The sequence below is a fragment of the Oncorhynchus tshawytscha genome, linkage group LG02 (genome assembly GCF_018296145.1).
Source record: "Oncorhynchus tshawytscha isolate Ot180627B linkage group LG02, Otsh_v2.0, whole genome shotgun sequence".
Taxonomy (NCBI): Eukaryota; Metazoa; Chordata; class Actinopteri; order Salmoniformes; family Salmonidae; genus Oncorhynchus; species Oncorhynchus tshawytscha.
This window is the reverse complement of record NC_056430.1, coordinates 38,491,286-38,506,628: the sequence shown is the minus strand read 5'-3', so window position 1 is coordinate 38,506,628 and position 15,343 is coordinate 38,491,286. Positions and strand designations below refer to the sequence as shown.

General features: G+C 43.2%; 2 protein-coding genes across 5 annotated transcripts in view; both read left to right on the top strand.

The window, feature by feature from the left end:
* The window catches only part of LOC112216076 (lysine-specific demethylase 5B-B), a 33,256-nt gene extending 25,021 nt beyond the window's left edge, over positions 1-8,235 (top strand). For all 3 annotated transcript variants that reach the window (XM_024375749.2, XM_024375738.2, XM_024375758.2), the window contains 7 exons: positions 3,010-3,148; positions 3,458-3,637; positions 3,799-3,957; positions 4,240-4,759; positions 4,913-5,115; positions 6,915-7,172; positions 7,379-8,235. In XM_024375749.2, coding sequence (XP_024231517.1) covers positions 3,010-3,148; positions 3,458-3,637; positions 3,799-3,957; positions 4,240-4,759; positions 4,913-5,115; positions 6,915-7,172; positions 7,379-7,513 — 1,594 coding nt within the window. In that variant the 3' untranslated portion in view covers positions 7,514-8,235. The remainder of the gene's footprint in view (positions 1-3,009; positions 3,149-3,457; positions 3,638-3,798; positions 3,958-4,239; positions 4,760-4,912; positions 5,116-6,914; positions 7,173-7,378) is intronic.
* Positions 8,236-8,883: 648 nt separating this feature from the next.
* Positions 8,884-14,850, top strand: nelfcd (negative elongation factor complex member C/D). Of its 2 annotated transcripts, none has more exons than XM_024375780.2 (15): positions 8,884-9,082; positions 9,284-9,393; positions 9,476-9,585; positions 9,759-9,868; positions 10,064-10,171; positions 10,268-10,420; positions 10,837-10,967; positions 11,344-11,509; positions 12,454-12,588; positions 12,806-12,945; positions 13,079-13,193; positions 13,675-13,770; positions 13,881-14,021; positions 14,182-14,311; positions 14,392-14,850. In XM_024375780.2, exons 1-15 carry the CDS (start codon positions 9,026-9,028, stop codon positions 14,424-14,426), a joined length of 1,737 nt encoding a protein of 578 aa, XP_024231548.1. In that variant the 5' UTR covers positions 8,884-9,025; the 3' UTR covers positions 14,427-14,850. The 2 variants fall into 2 exon arrangements, with proteins under 2 accessions (XP_024231548.1, XP_024231539.1); XM_024375771.2 differs by having other exon boundaries at positions 9,281-9,393.
* Positions 14,851-15,343: the final 493 nt, after the last annotated feature.

Sequence of the window (15,343 nt, the reverse complement as noted above, 5' to 3'; positions counted from 1 at the left end):
GCGGCATTGTGGAGTTTACCACATCTGTCACTGGCTTTATTAATAAGTGCATCGATGACATTGTCCCCGCATATGTACATATCCCAACCAGAAGCCATGGATTACAGGCAACATCCACACTGCGCTAAAGGCTAGAGCTGTCGCTTTCAAAGAGCGGAACACTAATCGGGAGGCTTATAAGAAATCCCTCTACGACCTCAGATGAACCATCAAACGAGTGACGTGTCAACACGGGACCAAGATCGAGTCCTACTACACTGGCTCTGATGCTTGTCGGTTGTGGCAGGGCTTGCAAACTATAACAGATTACAAAGGAGAAACGCAGCTGCGAGCTGTCCAGTTGATGCGAACCTACCAGAAAAGCTAAATACCTTTGTGCGCTTCGAGGCTAGAAGCACTAAACTATGCATGAGCGCACCAGCTGTTCTGGACGACTCTGTGATCATGCTCTTCATAGCCAACATGGGCAGGACCTTTTAAACAGGCTAACATTCATAAGGCCGCAGTTCTAGACAGATTACCAGTACACAAACTCCGAGCATGCACTGACACCTTTGGTTGGTTCTCCCCATTTTGATTTCTAGAAAAACAATCCTTAATCTGTTTTCCCTGGTTGTTTTGCTTCACTTATTTGGTTTTCTTCCTGTTTTAATTTTGGTGTGGGTTCTTTTATTTGCGTTTTGGGCAAATTTAGAGGGTACACATGGTGTCTTTTTAGGTTCCAGGTGTTGTTGCTAGTCATGTTTTTCATTTTGGTTGTTGGTCAGTGAACCTTTGTTAGTTCCCCCTTCTGTTTGAGTGACTTTTGGTTTTCTTGCTGGGGAACGTAACGGTATCATGTGTTTTTTTTTTATGACCATTCTAAACAAAATATTAATGTATGTTTTTGATTGTATATTAAATGGATTTATTAGACTGGTGACTATTGGTACTCGTTGAGGCCCAACTATTCTAATGTTAAATATGCATACAGTCATTTTGATTGTCGTGTGCTTTTTTTAAGGATGAAATGCGAAAAGTTTCAACTTATGATATTTATCTCAAAGTACTGATGGTGTAAAAACACATTTAGGAAAAGTCGGACAGGTGGGTTCAAGGTTTTTATTGAAATTTAAGTTATTGAAATTACAAATTGAAAACGGTGAGATTGATAGTCTTGGCGGTTCTAGTGTTAAGTGTGGTTTGAACTACTGTGCCTGCCATCTTAGCTATGCCACCTTGTCTGTGTAGTTTTCACTACTGTTACTGTTCCTACTGATAAGTCTTTTACTGGTCACTGGTGTTAAATAGTTGTGTAAAGTAAATTGTTACTAATCAAAACATTTTTAATATTATCAGGCAGTACAAACATTTTTTTTAAATGTTTTGTTGTAAAAATGCATTAAGCTGTAATTTATGTTGATTTGTAATGTTAAAGGATGACAAATACATTTGGGTTTTTAAAACAGATTGACCAATTTCATAGAATGACCCAGAAGTGGAATTTTGTTAATATTACTGTTGCATCAACACTCGGCACGCTAAATCGCTTATGGCACAGTAGGCAATACGTTACTTGCCGATAATGTTGCATAAAACATTTTGAAAGGTCTATCATTAATTCCCGAACACAAAGGCCCTTGATGCTGTCAATTGGCCAATTTTTAAGTGTATAGGCTTGCCCAATTTGGCCATCTTTTTTAACAATGTGATAATACGCTCCAAAGTGATAACATGATGTAAATTAATGAAATAATCAAAATAAAAATGTAATTATTTATTAGCCTAGTGGTTATAACTATTTAGGCATATCATGTCAATTCTTTGTCAAAAGCGCAAGAGATACTGTTGCATGTAGGTCTGTATTATTTATGAGTTGATCATATAGAAATATCAAAGCATTCTTTCAGCTCCAAAGCAATTGCATGTCTGTTGCGCAGGAACCACTGACTTGCTTCCTTTTTCTATAATCAAGACACCTGCTGGTAGCTCTTAACTGGTTTGACAGCTTTCCTAAATATCTGTGGAGTAGGAGGGACTCCTTATTACTAGAGGCTTCGTGCATAGTTTTTATATTCTACCCATAAGAGTAGAAGTCAAGTGTCTCTTCTCAGTACTTATGCCCAATTTTCTACTCTGACAAGCTTTGCGGATATGGGACCTGGTTAAACTGTTTCAAGTTGTATAGAAGGGTGAGTGACTAACTGTTTTGGCAGAGTGAATGTACAAACGCTTCCCACGTTCGAACACACACGAGACACCCACTGCAAATTATGCCCCCAAGACCGAAATCTTGTTCTCAGTCTTCCTAATGAGACTGTTTGAAACCGAGGCTAAATCAGTCATTTCAGCCCCCCTTCAGTAGTAAAGCAATATAAATGTTTTCATTAGGAAATGGCTACGAGATACACAAAACAAGTTAAATCAAATTGATTGAGACTTGTAAAACTAAATAAGGCATACTGAAATAGTACATAAATAGCACTGACACCTTGCTTGCAAAAGCTGCTTAGAAGTTCAGCCAGCAGACAGTGAAAAGTGCAAGGTTTGCATTTTGGAGTTGAAAGCTGCTTCCTGGTGTTTTAACTGGATCAGTGGGTTGGGACAGTGCTCTGCTGGCTTACGCCACAGTTTACACAGATGCTAGTAACGGCGCATGGGCCCATAGCCATTAGGGTAAACTGGCCTAAAGTGAGACATCTTGGACAATAAGGTCGTTATTTGACAGCTGAACTTCAGTCAATGTTTTGAATAGAGTAACATGGTATACTGAGCACTAATTCCACTGTTTTATAAGCAACATTGCTTCAAAGTTGTCTCGGTTTAGTCAGATTTCAACTCGTCTGAAAAGAGAACTCCTTAGTGCTAATGTGACTACTGTAGAGCCATATGAACTGGGAAATGAGTGACTCATTTGTTCAACCTGGTTTGGGGAATATATGAAAAGGTCTTGACAGAACTTGACACTGAAGATAAAAGCAGTACTGTGCATATTTTTTTGTTTTTAAACCTAGTTTCTATTATCTCCAGGCCACGTCACTGTGTAGAAACTCTTGTGGAAGCTCTGCAGGAGGTGGCTAGTATCCCTGCCTATCTTCCCAACTGTCTGCTGCTGAAGGACACGGTGGACAAGGCTAAAGACTGGCTTCAGGAGGCAGAGACCCTACAGGTATGAGCCACTTAGGTTATGTCCCAAAGTGCAATACATGGGGAATAAGGTGCCATGTCTTTGACAATGTCCCTGGTCAAAAGAAATGCACTACATTCTAGTTTATGATCCCATGTAATTGGAAATATTTCTGAATGAATATAGTTTTATTCTATATTGATACCTTTTTAAATAACAATACAACTGCTTCTGGTTAGCCAAACTGAAAAGAAAAAAGCAAGAGAGAAGAGAAGGAAAGAAAGCCAGACTTCTTATAAGAGTATCTATATACTTGTCTTTCTGTGTGTGTGTTTGTTTGTTTGTGTGTAGCTGGGAGGCCGTATCCCTGTGCTGGATACCCTGACTGACCTGGTGTCCCGGGCCAAGGCCATCCCAGTCTGGCTGGACCCCCTTGCTCGACTTGATTCCCTGGTGTTTGACGTGCAGGCCTGGAAGGAGAGCGCTGCCAAGACCTTTCTAATGAAGAACTCTGCTTACTCCCTGCTGGAGGTAAACCATCTACAACAATCTAATGCCAATACACATAATCAGACACCTTAGGGGTTGTCAAAAGTAGTACACTAAAGTAAATGGTGTGCCATCTGGGTGTTCGTCTTAGAATCACTCCTGAGGTCTTTTGGGATTTGGCTTGGTGTCTTTTGTGTGTTTAGGTGCTGTGCCCCCGGTGTGAGGCTGGGACGGGGCCTCAGCAGTCAAAGTATAAAAGGGCAAAGGATGCGGCCCAGTGCAGCGAGAGAAACAGCGCCAGGCTGGACTGCCTGAGTGATGTGGAGAGGGCCCTCTCAGAGAGCAAGGACTCTGCCTCTGCTGTACGTGCTGCTCTCTCTCTCTGTCTACGTAATGTTTTTTTAAACTAAAAGCGCAGACCATTGAACTCATTAAATTCCACTATATTCTAAAGATACCCAGCTATTGCAATCAGTGAACTCCTCTAAATTGATATGAGGACCCATGATATGAAGGTGCATGATTAAATGTATGTATGGTTTGATACAGTATTCCATATACTGTAGCTGTTTGGTTACATTTATGTTGATGTAGTGAGTATTGCGTGTTGTCACGCCAACCTGTGCTGGTTCCCCTCTCTGTAGATGGCCACTCTGGCCGAGGTACGTCAGAAAGAGATGGAGAGTCTGCTGGCCCTTAGGGCCTCCAACGAGTCCAAGCTCCTCCTGGCCGGTGACTGCGGGGCATTGAGGGTGTGTGTGTGCCACAAGGCTCCGTCAGGTGCCATGCTGCAGTGCGAGCTCTGCCGTGACGCCTTCCACCGCAGTTGCGTCTTAGGCTCTAACCAGGACCCCTTGCCCAACCAGGCCTGGGTGTGCCCCCAGTGCCAACTCTCGGAGAAACCTCCTCTTGACCGGGTGCTGCCCCTGCTGGCCTCCCTGCAGCGCATCCGGGTGCGGCTGCCTGAGGGTGACGCCCTACGCTTCCTCATCGAGAGGACGGTCCGCTGGCAGCACCGCGTGCAGCAGGCCTCCGCCGAGGGGGTGGCTGTGACGACGTCAAATCAGCGCTGGGCCTCGTCTAGTCCAACCTGGGCTCTGTCTCCGACTCAGGAAACAAACAGCATGTCGTTCTACACGGAGCACCAGTGCATTCCTCTGCAGGGTCAGTGTCGGGCTGGGAACAACATCTAATACCCCAACCTCTCAGAACAAGTCACATTTCTATCATATTTATCAAATTAATGACACTTTAAAAAATATATATATATATTCCTGAAAGGGCTGTGTTGAGCCGTATTGTTGGTGTTTGTTTCAGGACTGAGCCCTGAGCTGGAGGAGCTGATGGTAGAGGGCTTCCTACTGCAGGTGACTCTGCCTGAGACCCAGCAGCTGTACAGATCCCTCATTAAACTGGCCCCCTGCCATCACCACCACACAGACAGCCCCTTTCCACAGCACAGCGCAGAGCAGGATCAACACCAGCAGAACTCTCAGGGAGAGAGCCCCCCTCACAACCAGGTAACATACTCTTCTACTACTTTAAGGCAGAGCTCAGGTAGCAGGCGAACCACTTGATATAATGGTTATATTGATGTATTTATGAAGTTTCTGAAAATGTGTCCTTCAGTTTGACATTCATTTTTTAAATTTTATTTGGGTAATAAATAATACGACAAGATGTGCATTGGATCCCAGAGGATGGCACTTAAAAGCATGAATTAACACTTATTTTCAAAGTGTTCCTCGATGGTAAAACAAACATCTAATGATTTTAAAAGATGACAAAGTTACAAAACAAACATTATTCAAACCAAAACATCACATTCATGACTTTAGAGAGCCTAATAGATGTGGTAAAGGAGTCAATGGAATGCAGACGTTCCATTGACCAGATTGGCGCACATTCAACAAAGCTGATCTAACAAAGGGGATATTCATCAAATCCGTCATGATTTATGTATCGTTACAGGTCCACAATGTGCTTCCTTAAGTTAAATGTGGCTGTTTTCGCTGCATAACATGTAGAAGTTGTCCCTTTTCAGGTCTAGAAGACGTGACTGCTAAATGCCAACTCCCGCTCGTATCACTTGGTTAGCACAACTAGCATACAGAAATCGTTGATGGTAGTCATTTTTAACTGTAATGCAGATGATTGGTAACGATGACATGAACGTGTTGGGGTTGACATCCATACAAGCATTATACTCAGATTTTTATGTCAACATCGTGTGAAATACACATTTAAAAAATAGCCGAAATGTAGACACATTTTGCTGGGGTGCCATAGAGCCCCATAGTGGAGGTGTCATAATACCCATAAAACCTAGCGGTCAAACAGCAAAATGGTTCCAAAAGTTTTTGGCAATTTTTAGAAACCCTTCAAATAAGGTCTGTTTCGTGTAGGCTTAGCCTGGCGTGACATTTTGATAACCGTGTAAATCTCTTATCAAAACTATACACGGTTATCAAAATATCACACCAGGTTAAGCCTACACAAAACAGACCTTATTTTAAGTGTTTCCAAAATCCCCTATGGGAAAAATGAATGGTGGAAAAACAATTAAAACTGTTTCTTTGTTGGACCATTAGGTTTATGGGTATTATGACTCGTACTGTGGTACTCTGAGGAGACACGGGATCATTCCCCCATGGCTCTTTCCCCCACAAGATTCCATGGCAATTCCATTGTTTTTGTTAGAGTTCAATATTAAATTACTAGAGGGGATATGTCAAAGTTTCATAACTGGGTGGAAATGGCAGCCATCTTGGTCAGCGAGAAATCCAAAACCAGTGTAATTGGAATGAAGGGCAGTAGAGGCATTTCCTCCTTTGACTTATGCAGGAAAATAAAAGGCATGTGACAGATCAGAAATTGTGTAATGGAATTATAGTAAACAGGTTTTATATAAACATTTCTTTATAAATAGCCTGTAAAATATATGTAAACAGAACATAAATGTCTCGGATGTTGTTTTCTTGGAAAGCTGAATGCTATTATATGATACAATATCAGTACTTGTTGCATTTACATCATGTCTAAATCCTATCAACTGATTTCAGCCAGTGTATGGCTGTGGATTGACAACATTGTTTGAATGGAATGTTGGCATATTGGCGGTTAATTTGAAAACATTTATGGATTATTTCCTCTAAAACTGGCCGGCTATCTAGTTGACACGCATACAGTGCCGATAAATTAGCACTGGCAAATCATGGTTGACCAACATGGCGGATCTTTGGACCATCATAAGAATGTTTATGTCCATTCTAGTGTTCTAATTATGTGTATGACCTTCATGTGTGGTTACTGTTACCAGAATGGAGTAGTCTGTCCCAAGAAGGAGGCTGTGAACGGAAAGAGAACCAAGCGGCACATGGAGGAGGAGGGCTCTGAACGCAAGGACAAAGCCAAGAAGCCCCGCAAGAAGAAGCCCAAGTTGAACAAGGAGAGGAGCCAGGAGGCCAAGGGGACCTCTTCACTCACCGCCACCCACTCTGACCTCTCCCTGTCGGACTCTGATGAAGACTTCACCCTGTGCGCTGCACCGTGGTGCCGAGAGCCAGAGGGGAAACAGGTTAGCATTACACTCCCCGCCACTGCGTAATGTTGTGGGTCATTTCAATGTGCTTTCCCTCCCCTTGTGTCAAATTGTTTTAGAGATCAACTAACAGACTTATTGTAGTATATTCAAAATAGTATGTAGTATGATTTGTATAAAGTGAGTATACAGCAACAATACAGAATCTGACCAGTGTCTCTTTCCCTCTCTCATTTTATCAGGTGAATTGGGTCCAGTGTGACGGAAGCTGCCAGCAGTGGTTCCATCAGGTCTGCGTGGGAGTGTCTGCAGAGCAGGCTGAAAAAGAGGACTACATCTGTATCAGCTGCACACAGCCAGACCATACCAGGGAGTGAGGACCAAAAGGAATGGTTTTGAAGTATCATGAGTTTTTAGTATAAGTCACAGCTCTGGGTGCATAACCACCCAGTGAACCTCCTTTCTTCGCTGTGCTCTGGTCCCACTGCCTCCTCATTGATCTTCCTGATCCCAGCCCAGTCTGCTTTTCAGAGTTATTGAGGCTCTTCCATCACCGTTTTGTTATAGTGGCTGGCTTTACAGCCAATAAATTTCATCCTTCCAATCAATGACATGATGCAGATTGTACTGCATGAGGTTCCAACTGTCTACGAAGGAGAATAAAGTGGCGGAAACAAGACTTTTTCACTTGACTGACTTGCATGTGTAACAAGACAACAACAGGGATTTTTCAACCAAAATAAGTCAATTGGATAACATTTTTGGAACCCAGTTTTTGTACATGCATCTGAAATGTGAACCATTTTCTTCTCATGTAGAGCTAATATTATTTATCTGAGCAAATACTGAACTGCTAATTAATAGGAGTTCAGTTTTCGTCTGAGCTATGTTTGTGCTTAGAAATGGTTCTATACTAGAACCTATAGAATGCCCTCCTAGGCTGTAGGTTGAAAGTGGTGTTTTTGACTTGCAACCTAGCTAACATAAGGAACTGTGCGAATTAACTGCCACTGGTATCGTTTGACTTTTTTCCTCCTTTGGGTAAATATGAATCATATGTTGCAGTTTGCATAAGGAATAAAATCATGTTTTCTCACAAGTGTATGTTGTCCTTTATTTTTCGAAGCTATCCAAACTCTTAACTAGGCCTACTAGTAAGTAGGCATCTAATACCTGTCTCGCTCATGGACATGAATGATATTTAATTATAGAAAGCATAATGGGATTATAATGGCTGAGAATTAATAGAATAATCCATAGTGGTGTAGAGGGCTAATCATGATTACTTTCAAGGAAATATTGGATATCTTCCAAAGACTTGAAATAAACCCTAATATCAGTTAACATTCAAATAAATGAAAATATTTCAAAATGTATTGTTAAGCGCACGCTATGATGCTGGGCTATTTCGTTCCATATTTGTATCAAAATACTTTAATTCCCACTGTATTTTCTTTAACCACTGCAAGTAAAGACACGACATTCATTTCCCCAGTACTCGATTTTCCGCCATTTTGTTTTCTCCTAGCGAATCCTAAAACCGATTAACAAAACTGTTCCATATCGTTCTTTTTTACTTTGGTTTTACCCCTCAGTCGTGCATCTAGTTAAAGTAGGCGCATGTATTCTTATTATTTTAGAGGGCAAATCGACAGGAATTAATCTGCATTTGTCTGTTTACATAAACATGCATTTATTCTGCCGCGCCACAAGGTGGCGTATGTTCTACAGACCTTTAGTTATCCGACGGATATATATATATTTTTAAACTACCCCTTTAGCTAGCTAGCTTACCCGAGGCAATTGTTTTGTTTTCAAAAATATTATCGATACTTGCTTTATTATAGCTTGCTGCTTCATATTGTAAAGCTACTCACTCTCTCGTCATCATGGACGAGGAATATTACGAAAGGAATATTGGAGACTGGGATGGTCCGGATGGAAATGTAAGCATAATCTTTACAATGTAGCTGGTGAATGTACACTGTTAACCTTACAACAAAATGGTAGCGTTCAGGGAGCTAGCTCTACATTGTTGCTGACTGTTGATTCATTGCTTGACAGACAAATCGCAAATGTATATGGTGATCGCTACAGTCTTAGGATGTTCCTTCCTTGGCTGAAGTGATGTGACTTCCATCTAGCAGGACGACTATGTTGAAGGGGAGAACGATGGGAAAGTTCAGGAGGACTGCCTACAGAAGTTCTCCAGCAGAGATTACATCATGGAGCCTGCTGTCTTCAACACCCTCAAAACGTAAACCCATTATTGAATGTGTTTGTGTCTAGTAGTGTATGAAGAGTCAAACCATTTCCTGAAGAGACTTCTGTTTTCACAGATATTTCCAGGCTGGTGGCTCCCCTGAACATGTCATCCAGCTCCTGTCGGAGAACTACTCTGCTGTGGCACAGACTGTCAACCTGCTGGCAGAGTGGCTCATCCAGATGGGTAAACAACACTGGACTGAGCTGCAAATGGCACCCATTTCCCTATGTAGTGGGCTGTTTGGGACCAAGGCCCGGACTCGTCCACAATCACTGAAAATGTGTTTTGGTTTCTCACACTGTTTGAGAGAGAGCCTAAATGACATGTGTCCCCCCCCATCTTTCTGTGTATTTCAGGTGTAGAGCCTGCTCAGGTGCAGGAGCGGGTAGAGAATCACTTGAAAAGTCTCCTGATCAAGCACTTTGACCCCCAGAAGGCAGACTCCATTTTTACTGTAGAGGGAGAGGTGAGATCTCTGTCACCAGTGATAGACAAACTACTAATGCTTTGGACGTGAACGATAGCTGGAAAGTGATCTCCTGATTTCCTGCTGTTTTGTCCCACTCTTACTCTATTTTTTCACTCTTACTGTTGTTTCCCTCAGAGTATAGTCATAACCCTATAGTATACAGAGTAACCCTGTCCTTCTGTGTTTGTTCAGACTCCTGCCTGGCTGGAACAGATGATCGCCCACACCACCTGGAGAGACCTTTTCTACAAGCTGGCCGAGGCCCACCCTGACTGTCTGATGCTCAACTTCACTGTCAAAGTACTGATGATCACCCAGCAGTTAATAGCTGATGGAATTATGGGTCAAACAGTGCCATGTTCCTCCTCCTTGCTGACTGTGTACGTGTGTCCTCAGCTCATCTCAGATGCGGGCTACCAGGGGGAGATCACCAGTGTGTCGACAGCGTGCCAGCAGCTGGAGGTGTTCTCCAGGGTCCTAAGGACCTCTCTGGCCACGCTGCTGGATGGAGGAGAGGACAACCTAGAGAAGAACCTGCCAGAATTCGCTGTGAGTCTCACCCAGCCACATGCAGATTCTGGGCCTGTAGAGAAGGAGTGCTGATCTAGGATCAGGTCCCCCTGTCCATATAATTATATTCATTAGGTTGTAAAAAGGCAATACTGATTATAGATCAGCACTCCTACACTGAGTCGCTTTATGAATTATGTTCCTAAGAAAAGATCTAGGCCTATCTATCATTCTCACTCAGAACAAATCCTTGGTTTGATGGTTTTGAAAATGGGATGTATTTGAGGTTTTGATTCATTTGAAAATGATACTACAATCAATATTGCTCTAAGTAATATGGAATTGCATGGACGTGGGTAACACCACATGATGTTACAGGCTACCTGTCTTTTGGCATGAGTGTCTCTGTTGGTTTGGAGCTGAACTGTTCTCTCCTCCTTTTCTGCATTCCACAGAAGATGGTGTGTCACGGGGAGCACACATACCTGTTTGCCCAGGCCATGATGTCCATCATGTCTCAGGAGGAGCAGGGGGGGTCGGCCATGCGCAGGATCGGCCAGGAAGTACAGAAGTCTGCACATCAACGGTATCCTGTCCTCTACATTATTTTGCCAGCATTCACTTATGCTCTTGGCTCTTATAGACAGCAAAGGCCATTGACAAATGTCATCTATCTTGGCAGAATTCCATACTAATTAGAAGAAATGTATATTATTTAATTGAATTGATGCCTACGTTTTGTAAAATTATTTTATTATTATTTGTAAAATCCAGTGTTACAATAAACATTGAGTGAGCAGCTTTGTGGACCAGACAGAAATGATGGTCTCACCTATCACACTCAAGTGAATGGGATTGTAACTAATTGTATTACAGGCTATATGTTCCTCCGGGAACAAAGTAGTTGAAGTACGTAAGTTAATTTGAGTGTTTTACTGTTCCTTGTGATGTTTTAATGTCAGGGGCCATGATGCCAGTCAGATAACTCTGGCATTGGGCACAGCAGCAGCCTACCCTCGAGCCTGCCAGGCCCTGGGCGCAATGCTGTCCAAAGGGGCACTCAACCCTGCCGACATCACTGTGCTCTTCAAGATGTTCAGCAGCATGGACCCACCTCCCGTAGAGCTGGTTAGTGTGGAGCATCCAGACACTTTATAACCTAGGTTGCACCCCAAATCTCCACCCCGGCACAGCCAGAAGAGGACTGGCCACCAGGTGCTTCTACACCTGCATTGCTTGCTGTTTGGGGTTTTAGGCTGGGTTTCTGTCCAGCACTTTGAGATATCAGCTGATGTACGAAGGGCTATATAGTGCAGTACTTTTTAAATTTCTAAATGTATTTTTTTAACCCCCATTTTGTGGTATCCAATTGTTAGTAGTTACTGTTCTTGTCTCATCACTACAACTCCCGTACAGGCTCGGGAGAGACGAAGGTTCTCGACCTTCGTCTCTCCTGAGCCCGTACGGGAGTTGTAGCCATGCGTCCTCTGAAACACAACCCAACCAAGCCGCACTGCTTCTTAACACAGCGCGCCTCCAACCCGGAAGCCGCACCAATGTGTCGGAGGAAACACCGTACACCTAGCGTCCTGGTCAGCGTGCACTGCGCCCGGCCGCCACAGGAGTCGCTAGTGCGTGATGAGACAAGGGTATCCCTACCGGCCAAACCCTCCCTAACCCGGACGACACTAGGCCAATTGTGCGTCACACCATGGACCTCCCAGTCGCGGCCGGGTGCGACAGAGCCTGGGCTCGAACCCAGGGTCTCTGGTGTCACAGCTAGCACTGCGATGCAGTGCCTTAGACCACTGCGCCACCCTAGTGCAGTACTTTTGATCAAAAGTGGTGCACTACATATGGAATAAGGTGCTATTCTCCAAGTTCAATGGGGGACTATTTTCAACGGCCTTGCATGTTGGACGTGATGACAAACAATGAGTTAGCAAGATGGCACCATCAGATCTGGAACCAGGCTAGCCTTACCAGAATGCTAAACCTGAGAATTACTTGTCTTTCAGCTGTTGATGTTGTCTTTTGAGATAGTGGGTGAAGTATTTCTGTTGTCTCTTCAGATCCGAGTGCCTGCGTTCCTCGACCTGTTCATGCAGTCGCTGTTCAAGCCGGGCTCAAAGATCAACCAGGACCATAAACACAAATACATTCACATCCTGGCCTATGCTGCCAGTGTGGTTGAAACATGGAAAAAGGTACCAGAAACAAAAACATCCTTGACATAAATCCCTCATACTAGCAAGTCTATCAGATTTTCTCTCGTTGCTCATAAGTATGTGCAAAATTCAAAATGTTTTTGTTTTTCCCCGGTATGTGAGAATATTTTATTCAATGATGCATGTTTTTGTGTGTTTTTTTTTCTTCAAGTAAAAACATCCAGATAACAGTGTCTCTCTTCTCGTCCATCCACAGAACAAGCGAGTGAACATCAACAAGGACGAGCTTAAATCCACCTCCAAGGCCATTGAGACGGTCCATAACCTGTGTTGCAATGAGAATAAAGGAGCCACAGAACTGGTGGCTGAGCTCAGCACCCTGTACCAGTGCATCCGGTGAGCCCAGCAGCCAACCTAATGAACCCATTGGTCTCCTGTATGTAGCTAACAGGATTCCAAGAATGTAATTGATTACCACTGTTGATTGAGACTTCCTTTGGGTGACCATCGTCGCTTTGTCCATTTCCAGATTCCCAGTTGTTGCCATGGGGGTACTGAAGTGGGTTGATTGGACGGTCTCTGAGCCCCGCTACTTCCAGCTCCAGACAGACCACACCCCTGTCCACCTGGCACTTCTGGACGAGGTAGGTGTTTGTGCTTGGTTGAGGGAGAATGTTTTTGTTGTGGTATTATGGTAGACTCACTACATATAATATATGAGTCCCTAATGGCAACCTATTACCTATATAGTGCACTACTATTGCTATGTCTGGTCGAAAGTAGTGCACTACATAGTGAATAGGGTGCCATTTGGGATGCAGCACAGATCGTGCCTTTAACTGTCATTCTTGGAATTATTTTGGTGGTTAAATACTAGGGCCAGGTTTTTAATCCAATCACCGCTTTTTAGCTATGCATCATTTAAAGGCAACGTCACTGCAGTCGCGGAGATCGCGTTCAAAGTAAATGCTGTAGATGTCGGCTCAATCGGAAATGACCTTTTAAACATCAACTGCAATACAACACGGATCTTCTGCGGACCAGATTGAATCCTGGCCTTGGAATGATCCGCAATTCGGTGTTAAGGACAGAGAGTAATGAGAACATCATGTTTTTATTTCCCAGATCAGCACCTGTCACCAGCTTCTGCACCCACAGGTCCTCCATCTACTGATCAAGCTCTTTGAGACCGAACACTCCCAGCTCGACGTCATGGAGCAGGTGTGTGTGTTTTGCGTTTGTGCGTAGGCTTAATCTGGACCCATGCAACTGTCCGATAGACTTTCAGTGGATGACTTAGCTGACTGTATGGGTGTTGTTGTCCCTGTCAGATGGAACTGAAGAAGACCCTGTTGGACCGTATGGTCCACCTGCTGAGTCGAGGCTACGTGCTGCCTGTGGTCGGATACATCCGCAAGTGCCTGGAGAAGCTCAACACAGACATCTCTCTCATCCGCTACTTTGTAACGGAGGTAAGGCACACTTTGAGCCAGAAACTACTGTCAAAGAGGTCACATTTTAAAGAGAAGTGAAACATTCTAAAGAAACTGTTGGTCTGTCGGTCCAACGTAGTTGTGCTTGAGGAAATGGTAGTGGAATTGAAAATATAAATGTTTATTTTTGCCCTATCAGGTGTTGGATGTGATTGCCCCTCCGTACACGTCAGACTTTGTCCAGCTGTTCCTGCCCATCCTGGAGAACGACAGCATCGCTGGCACAATACGCACAGAGGGAGAACACGATCCTGTGGCTGAGTTTATAGGTCAGTCATTATACATATTGATTATATGACTAAATATTTTCATTTTGCCCAACTTGAAATATCTTTATGCTCTGTTTCAGCTCACTGCAAATCCAACTTCATCATGATGAACTGAGAATGACACTGGTGGGTCAACCTTGGATGAGGATGTAGTGGGAATACCAGGGAGGGGCAGAAGGCGTGACCTCAGTTATGAGCCAATCATACCTTGACGTGTTGTGTGGACTGGTGGAAAGGGAATAGAACAATTTTGAGGCAGACCATTTTCATAGACTGACCTGCGATTTTGCGTTCTCTCCAAATGTGGCGTAAACACATGACTTTGAGAATTAAAAGGATGTTGTAGTGTATCATTGCTTATCACAGTTAATAAGGGTCTGGAGGTTTGAGGATAACTTGTTTTACAGTGCAGCTCCATCATCGGTTTCACTGTTGTTTCCATTGGTATGTGCCAAGGTTTCAAAATCCATTTTCTGTTGCATTGTCTTTTGATTTTTGTTAAAATGATTGTTCAAAAGATAAACGTTAATTGAAAAGTTTTCCTAGTTCCCCTTTTCAATTTGACAAGAATCTTGACACATCTTGGTTTAATTTGTTTTTCGCACCTAGCAACAGTTAATTGTACAGTGGTAAGTGTAGATCACCGGTATTTATAAGACAAGACGAGTTTCCACCATGCTGCATCATTTCCTTTGTGGTTCAAGGAAAGTTAATGTATAAAAACAAGTTTCCATCTGGCCTGGATTCAAACACACCACATTGCATGAAACACCTTAAACTAGTGTAAAGTGCACGAAGTGATTTCAGTGCCAACTGAATTCATAAATTGAACTTGTATTTTCATGATTTATAAGGGAGAGTCACAACCATTTGGACCCCATAAGAATACAGTTGAAATGCCTTAAGGATAGCTTTTCCACTCCCTAATAAATCTTGCTCTTGTGACTGACTGGGTTTGAACCAGGTCTCCTGCAAGGTTACTCATTAAATGTGTGGTTCATCGAACCAACTCGCATTACACCCCCTTTGACC